The 14800-nt window shown below is 50.1% G+C and overlaps 1 protein-coding gene across 1 annotated transcript in view; it reads right to left on the reverse strand.

The window, feature by feature from the left end:
• Aldh1l1 (aldehyde dehydrogenase 1 family member L1) overlaps positions 1 to 14800 on the reverse strand; it is a 48426-nt gene that overhangs the window by 5648 nt on the left and 27978 nt on the right. The window contains exons 15-19 of the mRNA XM_075983519.1: positions 13844 to 13949; positions 11338 to 11425; positions 4200 to 4293; positions 2758 to 2857; positions 1251 to 1349 (exon numbers count right to left, since the gene is read on the reverse strand). Coding sequence (XP_075839634.1) covers positions 1251 to 1349; positions 2758 to 2857; positions 4200 to 4293; positions 11338 to 11425; positions 13844 to 13949 — 487 coding nt within the window. The remainder of the gene's footprint in view (positions 1 to 1250; positions 1350 to 2757; positions 2858 to 4199; positions 4294 to 11337; positions 11426 to 13843; positions 13950 to 14800) is intronic.

Genomic DNA, 14800 nt, shown 5'->3' on the forward strand with positions numbered 1-14800 from the left:
AAGAAAGAAAACACAGTTGCACACAATCAATGGCCAATCATTCATTGGTCAATCAATGACCAATGACAGATCCGCTGGCCTCTGGGAAGGTCGGCCCCAGTCCTCCTCTTGTGTGGCCCCCAGGCTCCTGAGCTGGAGTCTAAGGATCAGGCAAAGTTGTGTCCACCCTCATTCACTTCAGGGTTCACCCTAGCCTGGACAGACTGTGAGCCACGTAAGCTCGGCAGCTCCTGGGTGCCAGGTGTCATTTGTCACACAGCAATGCTGCTCAGCCCTTGCCTGTCCTTGTCACCTTCATACTCAGACCTATTCCTGACTATTCTGGTTCAGTCCTGGTGTTGAAGGCTTGGTTGCCAACCGGTGCCCTTCCTGTAACTTTAGTCTAACAGTTGGACGTTGTCCCTCTCTGGTTTTATGTTAGAGAAATGTCCGTCTCTACCTGTCAACCTCACAGGATGAGGCTGGTCACAATGATGCCAGTTCACAGAGAACCCCCAAAGTCAAGAATTAAAGACATTCTTTGCTGGGGCTGGGGCTCAGTGGCAGAGCAATCATCTCACGAGCCAAGGCCCTGGGTTCCAGCACCACAAACAAACAAACAACAAGCAAACCATACAGTCCTACAGGGCCAAGAAGACCCATTTGTTCCTGGAGCTGTCTTCAGTCTGCCCTTTGGGATTTTGTTACGTTACCCGGTAACTCCAGTGGGAGCTGCTGCTTGGCACCTGTCGGGTCCCCAGAAGGTGGCAGAAGCTGCCCCCCTCACCAAACGGCCAGCTTGCAGCAACCACTGCCTAACATTAGGGGCATGGGCAAAAGTCTAGACTCTTGATTCTGGGCACCTGCACAGGGTACTTCCTGCTCCAGGGATGCTGCCAGGGGTCCTGAGGCCAGGTCCTTGCTCTCCTGTCCTTTTCGCAGTCCTTTCCTGGGCCTCCTATGACCTCACTTAAGAGGGTAAGCCCTTGTGAATCCTGTACAGTTGGTCCTTATCCTAGGCTCTACTTTCAGAGAATGCTCCTTTTTGGTGGTTCTGAGAATGGGACCAAAGCCTGGGCAAGCGCTAGAGCTAGGTACCCTCTTCCCACAGGCCCTTTGGTTATGTCAGTTTGAGCTGAAGACTCAAGAGAGTTCTCCAAGGATCCTCTAGTGGGTGGTACCCAACGAGAGGAGCCCAGGCTTTCCTTACTCTGCATCACTGCCTCTCTCACAGCCTGCCCCTCCGGCTCAGACTCTAACCTGGAACTTACCACTTTCTGCACGAACTGGTCATGGATGGAGTCCTCCACAAAGAGCCGGCCCGCCGCAATGCAGTTCTCCCCTTTGTTGAAGAAAACGGAGCTCATGCCCTTCAGAGAAGTGCAAAAATGCCAGGTTACAGATCTCCAAGTGCTTCCGCCCCACTGCCCACCAGGACTGTTAACTCTTCTCAGGGAAGAGCGGGTGTGCCTGCATTCTGCCTTCCTCCCATGGGATAGGCTTTAACCACACTGGGTGCATAGGTCCTGTGCAATCCTCAGCCTGTAGAAGCAAGAGGTGGTGGTGGGAGTGAGGACACAAGGCCCCACATGTTAAGAGGGAGCCACCTAGAGACTTCATTAGCATAAGGATGCTGTTCACATGACAAACAATGGAGAATAATATATTGGGTGAGTCTGAGCTTTCCTGGACCCCGGGTCCATGGGTAGACTCACTGGGTGGCCCAAAAGGTACCAGGTCTCCTTGGGACCCGACTGGAGAGGTACCAGACTGCGCATTAGCAGGGTTGGAGAGCAGGATGGAGAGGCACAGCCCTAGTTCTAGGGAAGAACGTGCAGGAGTGCAGGAAATCTGCTCAGACACGCTAGGAGCCAAGAAGCCGACGGCAGGAAGCCAAGGGCGGGGTGCAGAGTCCAGTCCAGCTCTTTTAGTCTGCATGATTCAGCCCAACAGTTGGCACAGGCCTCCAGTTATGTGCAGGGCTCCGAAGCAGCAGCCACACTTTGAATTGAGCCAAAATCCCGGACTGTCGGGCTCATGGCAGAGATGAATAAGGAAGCCCCTGGCCTCCCTCAGCTTCCCACTGAGCAAGACTGGACTCCCTCTCGGGACTCTGTTGGGTGTCATGCCCTGCTCCAAGGCAGAATGAGGCTTGGTCATGCCGCTAAGATAGTTGGAGACCTGTCTGAACGGGTCTGACTCATTTGCTCACATGGGAGTGGAGAGCGGATCAAGGCATCAAGTGACACCAATGACAAGAACCACTTCCACGTTCGTGGCATTTGCCACATGCTGTCACTGTTCTGAGGCCTCATTTGGGCCAGTCTAAGAGGCCACCACAGAGGGGTACTTTTCTGGCCCTGTACACACGGGTATGCCCAGTCCTGGCCTGTAGCTGCCCAGAGCATAGGTGGAAAGCTGGGCATGGGTGCACAGGGTCATTGGTCATCGGTCATGGCTGTTAGCGGGGTCATGCCCGAGAGATCCAGGGATACTTTGTTTTTCACCCATGCCAAGGCAGGCAGCCTTTTAATTTCCCAATTTGTCCAGTTGGTTCAATGATATGACAGGACATGCTGGGAACACACTGTGGAGGGCATGCATCATCCTTGCCCACGGGTGCCTCTCGCTATACCTATACTTGTAGTGACATCATGGATTGCTATACCAGGTTAGGTTAACCATGGTAGCCGAGAGATCCTCCACTGCTATCCCTCTGCCTCTGGCCCAGGGCCTCCCACACTTCCTCCCACCTATTCCATCCCTGCCTTATCTCACCATCTGCACGGCCTTGTTGAGGTCACAGTCAGCAAAGATGATAAGGGGTGACTTCCCGCCCAGCTCCAGGGAGACTTTCTTCACATTACTCAGGGCACAGCTGTAGGGAACAGAGGGCGGGGGCTGGTGTCACATGGCCTGGACCACAGGGGCTAGTAGGTGGTGCACAAGACAAGCCCCAATTGTGCTGGACTCCAGAGTGCAAACCAGACCCATCTTCTCCCCACCACCCACTCTCACCTCCAACCAGGGGGGCCATTCCTATTCCCCTCACACCCAGGCCAGTCCTGGCCCTTCACACTCACTGGTGTCCCCCTCGGCTCCACTCTGTCCCCTTCTTAGGGTCATTTTCTGATCCTCCCATGGAAACTTCCCCCACCTCCCTGTGTCTGCCGGCCGCTGTGTCCCACTGCAAATTTATGAATAACTCCACCAGGGAGAAGGCAGGCCTTCCAAAGAGCATACATCTGTCTGGGTCCTATGGCATCCCAGTGCCTGACACACAACCGGTGCTCCAGGGAATGCAGACTGAGTAGACCCTAAAGAGAATCATCCCTCCACTGGGGGAGCTGTGGCCAAAGAGGGATAGCTCAGGGTTTTAGTAACCAAGCAGAGAGATGCAGGGAACCACAGACAATGTGTCCACAGGCAAGACTCAAACTTGAGTGATACCACCACTCTCAAGCAGGCCCCAAGCATGACCTGGGAGAAGAAGTCGTCTTGTTCTGGATCACCCAAGGGTATGGGCTCCCCTGCCCCAGAACTGCCCACAGAGGACTCAGGGGAGCCTCGTGGATACTAGCGCCCTCATGCCGAGACTCTGAATGGACAGTCAGGTATACGCACAGAAGTTACACTCATTCAGCTGCTCCCACAGCTCATGGATGTCAAGGTCTAACACCTCGTAAGCAGGCTATGGATACTCACATTGGCTAGGAAACTCTAACAATGGTTGTACACATTCAGCGTAGGCAAAGTTGATTTTCTCAAATATTTCCAACCTGCAGCTGTTTGAATCCACCATGTGGAAGCCACAGATACAGAAAGCCAATTGTAATGGATTGCATTTAACCTAACTTACCAGAAACATCGCCAGGTCAGCTTGCAATCAATATAAAAGTTATGAATAAGTACATTTTAGTGTGTTGAGTTTTTCAAATCGGTGTCTGGTTCATGCTCATGTAACCTCAAGTCAGGACTGCTAACTTCTACTGGGATAGGAGGTAACATGGGACCAAGACCCCCCCGGGATGTGTGATCGCCACTAAGCAGCCCCAAAGGCCTCTCAAGGGCTTGTGGAAAACTCAGCATCTGTTTTAACATGACTGCTGGAGGTAGCTATGATCACCAAAACCCAAGAAGCAGGATCCAGCTTATGGGATGCATCATCTATACCCAGACACCACAGCCTGGAAGACCTCTCCTCCCTGTACCCCACCTACCTTTTCATGATGTGTTTTCCCACCTCTGTGGAACCTGTGAACCCTATTTTCCTCACATCAGGGTGATCTGAGAGTCTCTGGCCAACCAGCGAGCCTGTGGTAGAATAGATCAAGTCAAGGTAGGCTCTGGGGTCTGGGCAAGGCACGGTTAACCTGTTCCCCGCACGTCCACCAGAGGGTGCTATATTGTGTTGTCTATATGGTGCCCCATGATGGGGCTCACGAGGCTTTGCCCTGCTATGTACTGATATCTGTCCCTCCAAATGATAATTCTAAAGTACTAACCCCCGAGCGTCTGAATGTGAGAGCCCGTGGAGGCGGGGTCTCTGAAGGAGTCATAGGATGGACCCTACCCTATGTGACTGTTGTTCTTATATGGGGAGGTAATCAGGATACAGATGTACACAAAGGGCTGACCATGTGGGGGAACAGATACAATGGCATCTCCTATGCAGGGAGAGAGGCAGCAGAGGATGCTGCCCTGCCAGCTCTTGCTTTTGGACTTGCGGTGCCCAGGGCTGTAGCAAGCCCCAGGTTCGGCACCTCATTATGGCAGTACCAGAAACCATGCTGTGCATAGAGTGTGGGAATGAGGGGTGACTGGAGGTCACCTAAGCTTGGTGGCTTTCAATTGTCAGAGTCAACACTGGGTGTGGTCCATGGAGGAGCATCACGGACCCACCTTTAGGACGCTGCTGGCCTAGAGTCTTGCCACCTCTGCTTACACGGCTGAGTTCCAGCCTGACCCACACCACACCTCCCTCCTTCCTACCCCTCAGCCTGACCAATGGCCAAGTCCTTGATTCCATGAGATCAAAGGGTGGGTTACCCTCTAGATGCCTTTTCTCGGAATCAATAGAAAGCCCTCCCTCAAGCCCCCAGGTTCTTTCTTGACAATGGTTGCTGCCCTCACATTCTCGCTCCTGACCCTCCCCGTCTTGGCCATTCTTGCCACACTGAAACACCCAGGGCTAGCTTGGCTCTGGGCTCACACATCTCCATTTACAGGGCTTCCTCAGCTGATCATGCATGGCCAGATTTCCAAAGGCCACCCTTAGACACATTACCTCCTAAATCCGCATCTCCTGCCAAACTCCCCAGAGTCTAGGCCATATATCATCCCTAGCCTACTCAGCCTCCTGCTTGGATGGCTTAGGGCCTCTCACATTCAATGCCTTTGAAAAGGTGCTTTTAATCCCCTGCTCCCTGCCCCCAATCCTAGGGCTCTACTATGGTAAATTGGCCACTCCATGCAGCAAGCATATTCAGGAGAACCTGGGAGTTGCTGATCTCAATGTTAATTCCATTTTGACAGTCCTGTTAAATCACTACTTAGGGGAGAAAATGTTTGCAAAGGTGTATGTGACCAAAGGACTCATACCCAAAATATGTAAAGTATTATCAAATACTACAATAAGAAAACAAATGATCCACTAAAAACCAGGCGAAAGATATGCAGAGATTCCTCCCCAGATACACAGAAAGCAAGCAAGCATAAGAAATAATAACATTGCTTTTGACAAGGTCTTGCTGTGTAGCTCAGGGTGATCTCAAACTCAAAGTAAACTTCCTGGCTCAGCCTAGCAGGCACAGAGTCTACAGTTTGTGCCACCCCACAGATTTCAGTAGCATCAGAATCCAGAGGCCAGAGGCACATGGAGTGAGAGAGAAGGTACGTGGGGGACACGGGAAGGCAGGTGGGGGACACGGGAAGGCAGGTGGGGGACACGGGGAAGGTCAGTGGGGGACACGGGGAAGGCAGGTGGGGGACACGGGAAGGCAGGTGGGGGACACGGGGAAGGTCTGTGGGGGACACGGGGAAGGCAGGTGGGGGACACGGGAAGGCAGGTGGGGGACACGGGAAGGCAGGTGGGGTACACGAGGAAGGCAGGTGGGGGACACAGGAAGGCAGGTGGGGGACACGGGAAGGCAGGTGGGGGGGCAAGGGGAAGGTCTGTGGGGGACACGGGGAAGGTCTGTGGGGGACACGGGGAAGGTCTGTGGGGGACACGGGAAGGCAGGTGGGGGACACGGGGAAGGCAGGTGGGGGGACACGGGGAAGGTCTGTGGGGGACACGGGGAAGGTCTGTGGGGGACACGGGAAGGCAGGTGGGGGACACGGGGAAGGCAGGTGGGGGACACGGGGAAGGCAGGTGGGGGACACAGGGAAGGCAGATGGGGGACACGGTAAGGCAGGTGGGGGACACGGTAAGGCAGGTGGGGGGGCAAGGGGAAGGTCTGTGGGGGACATGGGAAGGCAGGTGGGGGACACGGGAAGGCAGGTGGGGGGACACGGGGAAGGCAGGTAGGGGACACGGGAAGGCAGGTGGGGGACACGGGAAGGCAGGTGGGGGACACGGGGAAGGCAGGTGGGGGACACGGGAAGGCAGGTGGGGGACACAGGGAAGGTCTGTGGGGGACACGGGGAAGGCAGGTGGGGAACACAAGGAAGGTCAGTGGGGGACCATATTGAACAGACTGCAAAAAGCCCAATTTGTAGCCAGCAGTTTTACCCTATCAAAGCCATCTAGGTCTTTAAAAGATAGAGGAAAAGAACATCACTACACAGACAACTGAGAGGTCTGTGGTAAGCCGGAAAAATGCTGAGGGAAGCTCTCAGAGAGGAAGGTAATGGTTAGAATCAGTATCTGACAGTGGTTTGAATTTATTTACGGGGGTGGGGTGTGATGGGGGTGGGGTGTGATGGGGTGGGGTGATGGGGGTGGGGTGTGATGGAGGTGGGGGGTGGGTAGGGTGTGATGGGGGTGCGGGTGTGATGGGGGTGTGGGTGTGGGGGCAGGAACCAAGAATACAGTTATTCAAACAGTATGATGCACATTCCACTTCTCTTTCATCATTTAAGTGATTTAAAAGCAACCACAGAAAGTTTCATTGTTGTGCCTAAAGCAGACAGAAATGTGCCAGTTCAGACACCAGTAACAGAAGCGGGGGAAGCAAAGGAGAAAAGGCATGGTGGACAGACTCAGATCCATGGCAGAGAAGAGGGGGCAGACAAGACCTGCAGCAGCTGTTCTCCCTCTTCACATTATCAGACATGAAATGACAGACAGAAATATCCATAGCTATGCTAGTTGCCACATCGCTGCACTAATGATCCGTGTGTGTGTGTGTGTGTGTGTGTGTATGTGTGGGTATGTATATATGTGTGTGTAAGTATATATGTATACATAGATATATATACACAAAAGGTAACAGCACAAAAGTGCCAGAGGTGTGGGAGTATACAGCAGGTGACAACTAGTATTCAACAGGTCAACCTACCAGATGAATAACCCTACGATGAGGAGCTGCACTTGGAAAAGACGGCAGGGTCACTGTCTGTAAATGACTGGTTGCTTCTGTCTGTAATTTTTCTCATATATGAAAACATTTCTTCCCCAACAACAGCTATGGGTATTTTTCCACTGCTTGTTTGTTTATCTTGTGAATATACTCCATCTACTGGTCACACATATAGCTGTGGATGGTCAGGAAGATGATTTCTGCTTAACTGTATAATTTCTATATAGAAACAATACTAGGATTTTTTTATTACTCAGACTGACATAGGAAAGCAACAGCATTCTCAGTCACAGAGGAAACTAATTTTAGACTTCAGAACTAATTCAAACCAAACTGGTTGTCCTAGAGATGAATACACAAGGACAGATTCCCAGGTGTTTATTGCTGATGCAGGGTCAGGCATGAAGCAACGTTAGTAGACATAACCCCTTACAGTAACTGACTTCTGTCCATACTCCTAACCTCAAGGTTCAGCCAATTAACTATTCATTGCTTAAGTCCTGCATTTCAATGTCATTCTCTTTTTGGGAACCCTGTCCACTCAGAGCTACGTGTTTACTTTACTCACGGCCCGGTCAGCATGACCTCCCCAGAGAAACTGTGTGATCAGTATTGGCTCTGTTTCTTATTGTTTGCTCAAGAAGTGCTGTGTGACGCCGAAAATGTGATTCATATTTGTCCAGAGGCTTTGCTGTAAAAGGAGAAATTGAGACATGTGTGTGCATGTGTGTGTGCACATGCATGCGTGTGTGTGTGTGTGTGTGTGTGTGTGTGTGCTGAAAGGGAGCTGGAGATGAATGTGCAGAGAGAGAGAAGTGTGAAGACATGTAGCTGAGTGGGTAGAGAGAGACAGAAGATGTAGCTGCACAGAAGAGGTGTGTGTGTATGTGTGTGTGTGTGTGCTAAAAGGGAGCTGTAGCTAAATGTGCAGAGAGAAGTGTGTAGCTGAGTGGCTAGAGAGAGACAGAAGATGTAGCTGCACAGAAGAGGTGTGTGTGTATATGTGTGTGCGTGCATATGTGTGTGTGTGTGTGTGTGTGTGTGTATGTGTGTGTGCTGAAAGGGAGCTGTAGCTGAATGTGCAGAGAGAGAGAAGTGTGTAGCTGAGTGGGTAGAGAGAGACAGAAGATGTATCTGTACAGAAGAGAGGTGTGCGAAGGAAGAAGTACATGGCTGTGTGGAGAGAAATGTGGCTGTGCAAAGAAGTGTGAGGGTGTGTAGCTGTGTGGAGAATATATGGAGAATGTGTGGAGAATGCAACTGTGTGAAAATAGATGTAACTATGTCTAGAGGCGTGTGGCTGTGTAGTAGAGAGATGTATGCATGCAACTATGTGGAGGCAGAGATCTTCAGAAAGATTTTTCAAGATGAAGTAAAGGAGAAATTTACCATCAGAAAGCATGTGTACTTCCTTATTTACCCTCGGATAGAAAAGTCTAGCCCTCAGATAAGATTTTTTTTTTTAAGTCCCAGATACTCTGAAGGCATTCTTTTTGCCACCCTGAGTACAGTCCTGGGAGCTGGCCTGTGATACAAAAGGAAGTCGAAGAGCTACATCAGGTGAATTTTCTGTTTCCCCAGAGTCAGTAAAGTAGATTTTCATGAATTAAGAAGTAAATGATAACTCACAGAGTAGCTTCTAAGCAGAGAAGCAAATAACACAATGGGCTAGAGAGATTGCTCAGTGGTTAAGATAAGATCACGTGTTCTCTCACACAGGACTCAAATCAGTTCCCAGAAGCCAGGCCTGGTGACTCACAACCACCATTAACCACAGCTACAGGGAGATTCCATACCTATGGCCTCCACAGTCACCTGTACTCATATGCACATACCCACACACTGATACACACAGAAAATTATCAAAAAATAATACTAGCACTTAGGAGACAGAGTCAGGCATTCTCTATGAGTTCCAGGCAAGCCTGGTCTAAACAGTGAGTTCCAAGGCAGCCAGGACTACACAAGTGAGACCCTATCTCAAAACAAAACGAAAAATAAATGCCTAAGTGTTAATTTTTTAAAATCTTAAAGAAAAGGTTTAACAAACACACACACATATGTGTGTCTTTACTTATATGTATATACACACACACTGTAAAAAATTATTATTTAAAAAATTAAAATGTCAGTCAGGTACAATGTTCAAACCTATAGTTCCAGCACTCAAGAGGCTGAGGCAGGAGAACTACTTGAGTTCAGGAGTTTGATATAATCTTTAGTAACATAACAAGATTCCACATAAAAAACTAAAATATGACATGGTTCAATAAAGCAGTCAGAGAGATACTGACAGAGAGTAAAGAGAGAAGACAGAAAGTAAAAGGTAAAATGTCAAATCTAACTATAGCAAAATAACATTAAATGCAAAAGCCATCTATCAAAAAGCAAAGAACAGGGTTGGAGAGATGGTTCGGCAATTAAGAATACTTGCTTCTTTTCACAAGACCTGGGTTTGATTCTGGGCACCTGCATGGCAGCTCACAATTGTCTGTAATTCCAGTCCCAGGGGATCCAACACCCTCTTCTGGCCTCTACAGGCACTGCACACATGTGGTGCACAATATACATTCAGATAAACATTCATACATGTAAAATAAAAACATTTTTTTTCTTTTAAAATTAAAGAATACAAGACTGAAAGAAAGAGCAACAGCCCCTAGATTTGCTCACACATGCTGTCCCATGGAGCGTGTTTAAGATTCAAAGCTGTGAACAGGTTGAAAGTAAACGTGCAGGCAAGAAAGGTCATGGAATCATAGGCACCTTAAGTAGACAGTACTGATTGCAGGGAAAGACAACGGAAATCACAGTAAAAGGAGACAAAAGGACAAAAGAATATCATCTACATCTCTGCCATCAGGCATCTTTTAAAAGATTTATCTATGTCTTATGTGTACAGTGTTCTGCCTTCATGTATGCCTACAGGCCAGAAGACGGCACCAGATCTCACTGTAGATGGTTGTAAGCCACCCTGTGGTTGCTGGGAATTGAACTTGGGACCTCTGGAAGAGCAGTCAGTGTTCTTAACCTCTGAGCCATCTCTCTAGCCTACTTCCTCTTTTCTTATTTAGTTGGACCCTTTCTCTTCTGTTATAAATTTAGATAGCCTGAGGAGAGGTGTTGGCTGAAGCTGGTGACCTAATGGTCAGGATGTTTGGTGCTTCTTCCTTTGTAATTTGGAGGATGTCTTATAGAGATGCTTATTCATGGCCTGTGTGACTGCTAGCATACAGGTAGATGCGGATGTGACTAGAGCCCATTCACCTGGTTACCTAGCCGACAGCCTAATGTATTTTCGGGCTCAACTGATGTGATGCATATATAAGTTGTTTGGAGAACAAATGCGGGAGGTCGTCAGGAGAAAAGACCCTGAGATGCCCTTCCATCATGACCGTGTAAGCTGTGTCTGATTATTTCTAGTGTCTCCGTTTCAGTTCAGTTAGGGAAAATAATTATCTGTGTTGGAGCAACACGGGCTCCAACACCCTATCAACAAGTTTTGAATCTGTGTGATACAATTTTGTCTATAAACTAGACTATTAACTAAGAAGCTAATGTAACATTGCATCCCCAAGTGCTCTAAGCCTAGATGAATTCTCTTATATATCTAAGGGCAGACAATTCCCTAGCCACACAGATAATCCAGAGTGTAGACAAGAACAAAACAGAAAGCATCCAAGAAGGTACTGAAAGTTAAGACCCTTCCAGGCACCGTGTCTCCTCAGTGCATGTCCTCCCACCACAGGGTCATCCCCGCCCTCCCAACACCACTCTGGTCATGTGTGTGCCTTGATGCTCTAAGCCCCAGCCCTTTCCATATCCCTGTCCTTACCTGATCCAGGGATGATGTTGACCACGCCCTTGGGAATGCCGGCCTTGAGTGTCAGCTCTGCGAACTTCAAGGCTGTGAGTGGGGTCACCTGAAGGAGGAACAGGGTGGAAGTCTGAGTGTGGGATAGTTTGGATGTAGGGTGCAGCCTCCCTTCATAGTCTTTCTCCCAGGAGCAGGAAGGGGGAGCAGTGAGTAGAACAGCAGGATGACCATAGGGAGGCCATGCTCATGGCCAACCATAGGCACTGCCCACCCAGCTAGCATCCCAACCTCTCCCAGGAATGATGTAAGTTCCCAGCATGCTACACTCCCCTACTAGCAGCTCCTCAGCCAGGCCCAGACGCTTTCCACCCCAAGATCGTCTCTTCTCAGAGTGTTTACACTGAGGCCTGAAGCAGCAGTGTCAGGGACAGGCTAGGAGCCCGTCCAGAGGGGCTCAGCTCCTCCAGCAAGGTGACCCTCAGCAGCCCCTCAGCATGAGACCAGCTTCTGCTCAGAAAACTGTAGGCACCAACCTATGGAGGAGGCCCCTTGTGAAACTGGATGGCCACAGGGCCCTGGTGACCAGCTCTCTGTGCTTTGTAATTCTGGCTGCCCTGCTGGCTTCCAACCCTTCCCGTTCCTAACATTCATCCTCGCTCTGGCTCCTGTACACCGCTGGTTCAGTGGTTCTTCCAGTCAAGGTCAGGTCATTTCATATCCCCTACAGGACCCTGGCTGGGTGACGAGCTGTGACTCCAGGGTCTCAGACCTTGTCAGTGGCCTTTCTTAGGACAGAGTTTACCTAAGGGTGAGGCTGACCTGAACCAAACAAGGACCCTGACCTGCCAACAGCACCACACCCTTAGCAGAAATCAAGGTCTACCTCGGAGGGTTTTCATCAGCCTAAATAAGCTGGTGCTGCAAATTGCTAATTTGTTGAATATGTTAGCCAGGTTACATAGAGAGATCCTGTCTTAACAACACCAAAAATAAGTAAATAAATAATACACATGAAATAAATATAGACAGAATTAACTTGGGAAAAAAAAACCAAGGGAAGGCATTGCTGGGGATCTGGCCTGTGTGGAAAGGGGAAGACGTGCCTAGGGTGTCCAAAGCTCACGGCTCCATCCTCAGTACAGAGAAACTGGGTGTGCTGGCCCATGCCTGGAATCCCAGCACTCAGCAGTGGAAAGAGGAGGAGCTGAAGATTTTCCTCAGCAACATGGCATGTAGAAACTAGCCTGGGCAAAAGGAGTCTTGATAAAAGGTAAATTAAAAAAAAAGCAAAGAAAAAATAGGAAGAGCCAGGTGAGCGCCCACTTGAGCTGGAGACACACTCTCTCTCTCTCTCTCTCTCTCTCTCTCTCTCTCTCTCTCTCTCTCTCTCTCACTCTCTCTCTCTGTGTGTGTGTGTGTGTGTGTGTGTGTGCATGAGAGAGACAGACAGACAGACAGACAGACTTGGGACAGAGGCCAGAAGAAAGTGTAGGAGCCTCTGGATCTTCCTGAGGTAGTTGCTGGGAAGTGAACCCATGACCCCTGGAAGAGCAGCAAGCATTTTTAAAAACTGCTGCTCTACCTCGAAGTCCAGCCGTCTTTTTGTCCTCTGGTGTCTAATTTTCAGAGGGCAGGTTTGTTTGTTTGTTTTGACCCTAGTGCAATCTTCTTAAACAAACCACTGTGAAACGATATTTCCAAAAATGAAATACAAATGGGAATTTTAACTGTCCAATTACTATTGTAATTCAATCTAACTCTATATTTAGCCTGAGAAACGGGAAGCAAAAGGGAACCAAACAAAAATAAAAAATCAAAACAATGAGTGAAAAAAAGCTGGAGGAGAGCGGACTCCGGCACACACAGTCTAGGATCTTCAGTGTTTTCTTATGCTGCTACCCTCCAGGCCAGTGGGCTTCAAAGACCTGGAGGGCCACTGGGCACCCCAAGGATGGCACCTGGTGTCCGGTTCCTCCAGGAGGCAGCAGTGGATGAATGGCTATCAGTGTGGAGATGAAACTGAGGCTAGGCGTGTTGTCATACATGTGGAGGGCACCTGTGGCCCAGGAAATCCCACTTCTACTGGCCTACCATTCGTAGCCTAGCTGGAAGGTTCCTAAACATCTTTGCCCACACTACCTTCTTCTAGGGCTTCTGGTTTCTGAAGCCAGAAAGAGACCATGAACCAAGTTTACTGGCACCATTGGCCTGCTCTGAGCACGGGACAGGCAAGGGGCATAAAACAAGATCCAGGGTGTAGATCCAGAGTGGATGCAGAAACTCTGTCCTCTGCCCACTGAGCAGTGACGTGTGCCAGCTCAGTCTCCAGGTCTCCATTAGTAGTAGCTGGGCAGTTTGCTCTGACATCTAGTACCATCCCTGACACATATCTCCATCTGTGGTAAGCTGGGCTTTAAGGGCCAGCTCCTAGCAGCAGTGCAGTGTAGGCTAAGGGTCCCATCTCCTGACAGAGTGAGCTCCCCATCACCTTCATGGGCCACAGGCTGGTACAGAACGTGCTTACCTGGGCGGGCTTGATCACCACAGTGTTCCCAGCAGCCAAGCAGGCTGCGGTCTTCCAGGACAGCATCATCAAGGGATAGTTCCAGGGGATGACAATGCCACAGACCCTGCAAACAACAGCAAAGGGCATTTATCCCTCCTCAGCCAAGCTGCCCAGAGTGGACTCTCCAGCTGTGGCTGTCAAAGCCTGGATTTCCAGGAAAGGCAATGGCCCGGCTGAGGCAGCCCATTCCTCCGATGCTGCAGTATGGACTGGCTGGGGTGAGGTCAGTGTCCAGGGAGGAAGGGAAGCAGGGTGCGGGTACAGGGAACAGACACAGGTGTGCACTCAGATCAGGTCATGAGAGGACATGGCATAAGGTGGGCCAGCAGGGATATGGTCCTTCCAAGTGTCAGGCTGGAGGCCAATCCAGCAAGAGGAAAACATGGGGTCTGTGTGGGAAGTCTGGGGAGGTCAGTCGCCATTGAGAAGCTCTGGCTTGGTGTGTGAGCCTCTCAGACCAGTGTGACTTGGGTGTGGTAGGGAGCAGGCATGCTGGCCACAGCTTACTCCTGTGTGGCTCTGCCTCTCTGGGCTCCTGTGTCACCATCACTACCATCAAGGGACCAGAAAAGAGGCTTCTTAATTGGACCCAGGAATTTAGAAAGCACATGCAGAGGCCACTGGGAAGGCTGGCTGTGAGGCATCTCAAGGGAGGCATGGTAGGTGTCAGCCAGAGCCCGCATGGAACAGGGTCAACTGGGAGCCTGCACATTACCCTGGGAGTGGTAGAAGGCACTGGGGGTTAGGAGGCTGCATGCCTTTGTCCAGCAGACACTTGGCATAATAGGGGGTCTAGGTGGGTGACAGAGGCTGCTGGATGGTGGCTATGGAGAGAAGTGGGATCCCAGGAGACCCAAATAAGGGAAATGCCAGAAGAGTCCCCCTGCCATAGGGTGAATTATGCCCCCTTTCACA

The sequence above is a fragment of the Microtus pennsylvanicus genome, chromosome 8, assembly GCF_037038515.1.
Source record: "Microtus pennsylvanicus isolate mMicPen1 chromosome 8, mMicPen1.hap1, whole genome shotgun sequence".
NCBI classification, from domain to species: Eukaryota; Metazoa; Chordata; class Mammalia; order Rodentia; family Cricetidae; genus Microtus; species Microtus pennsylvanicus.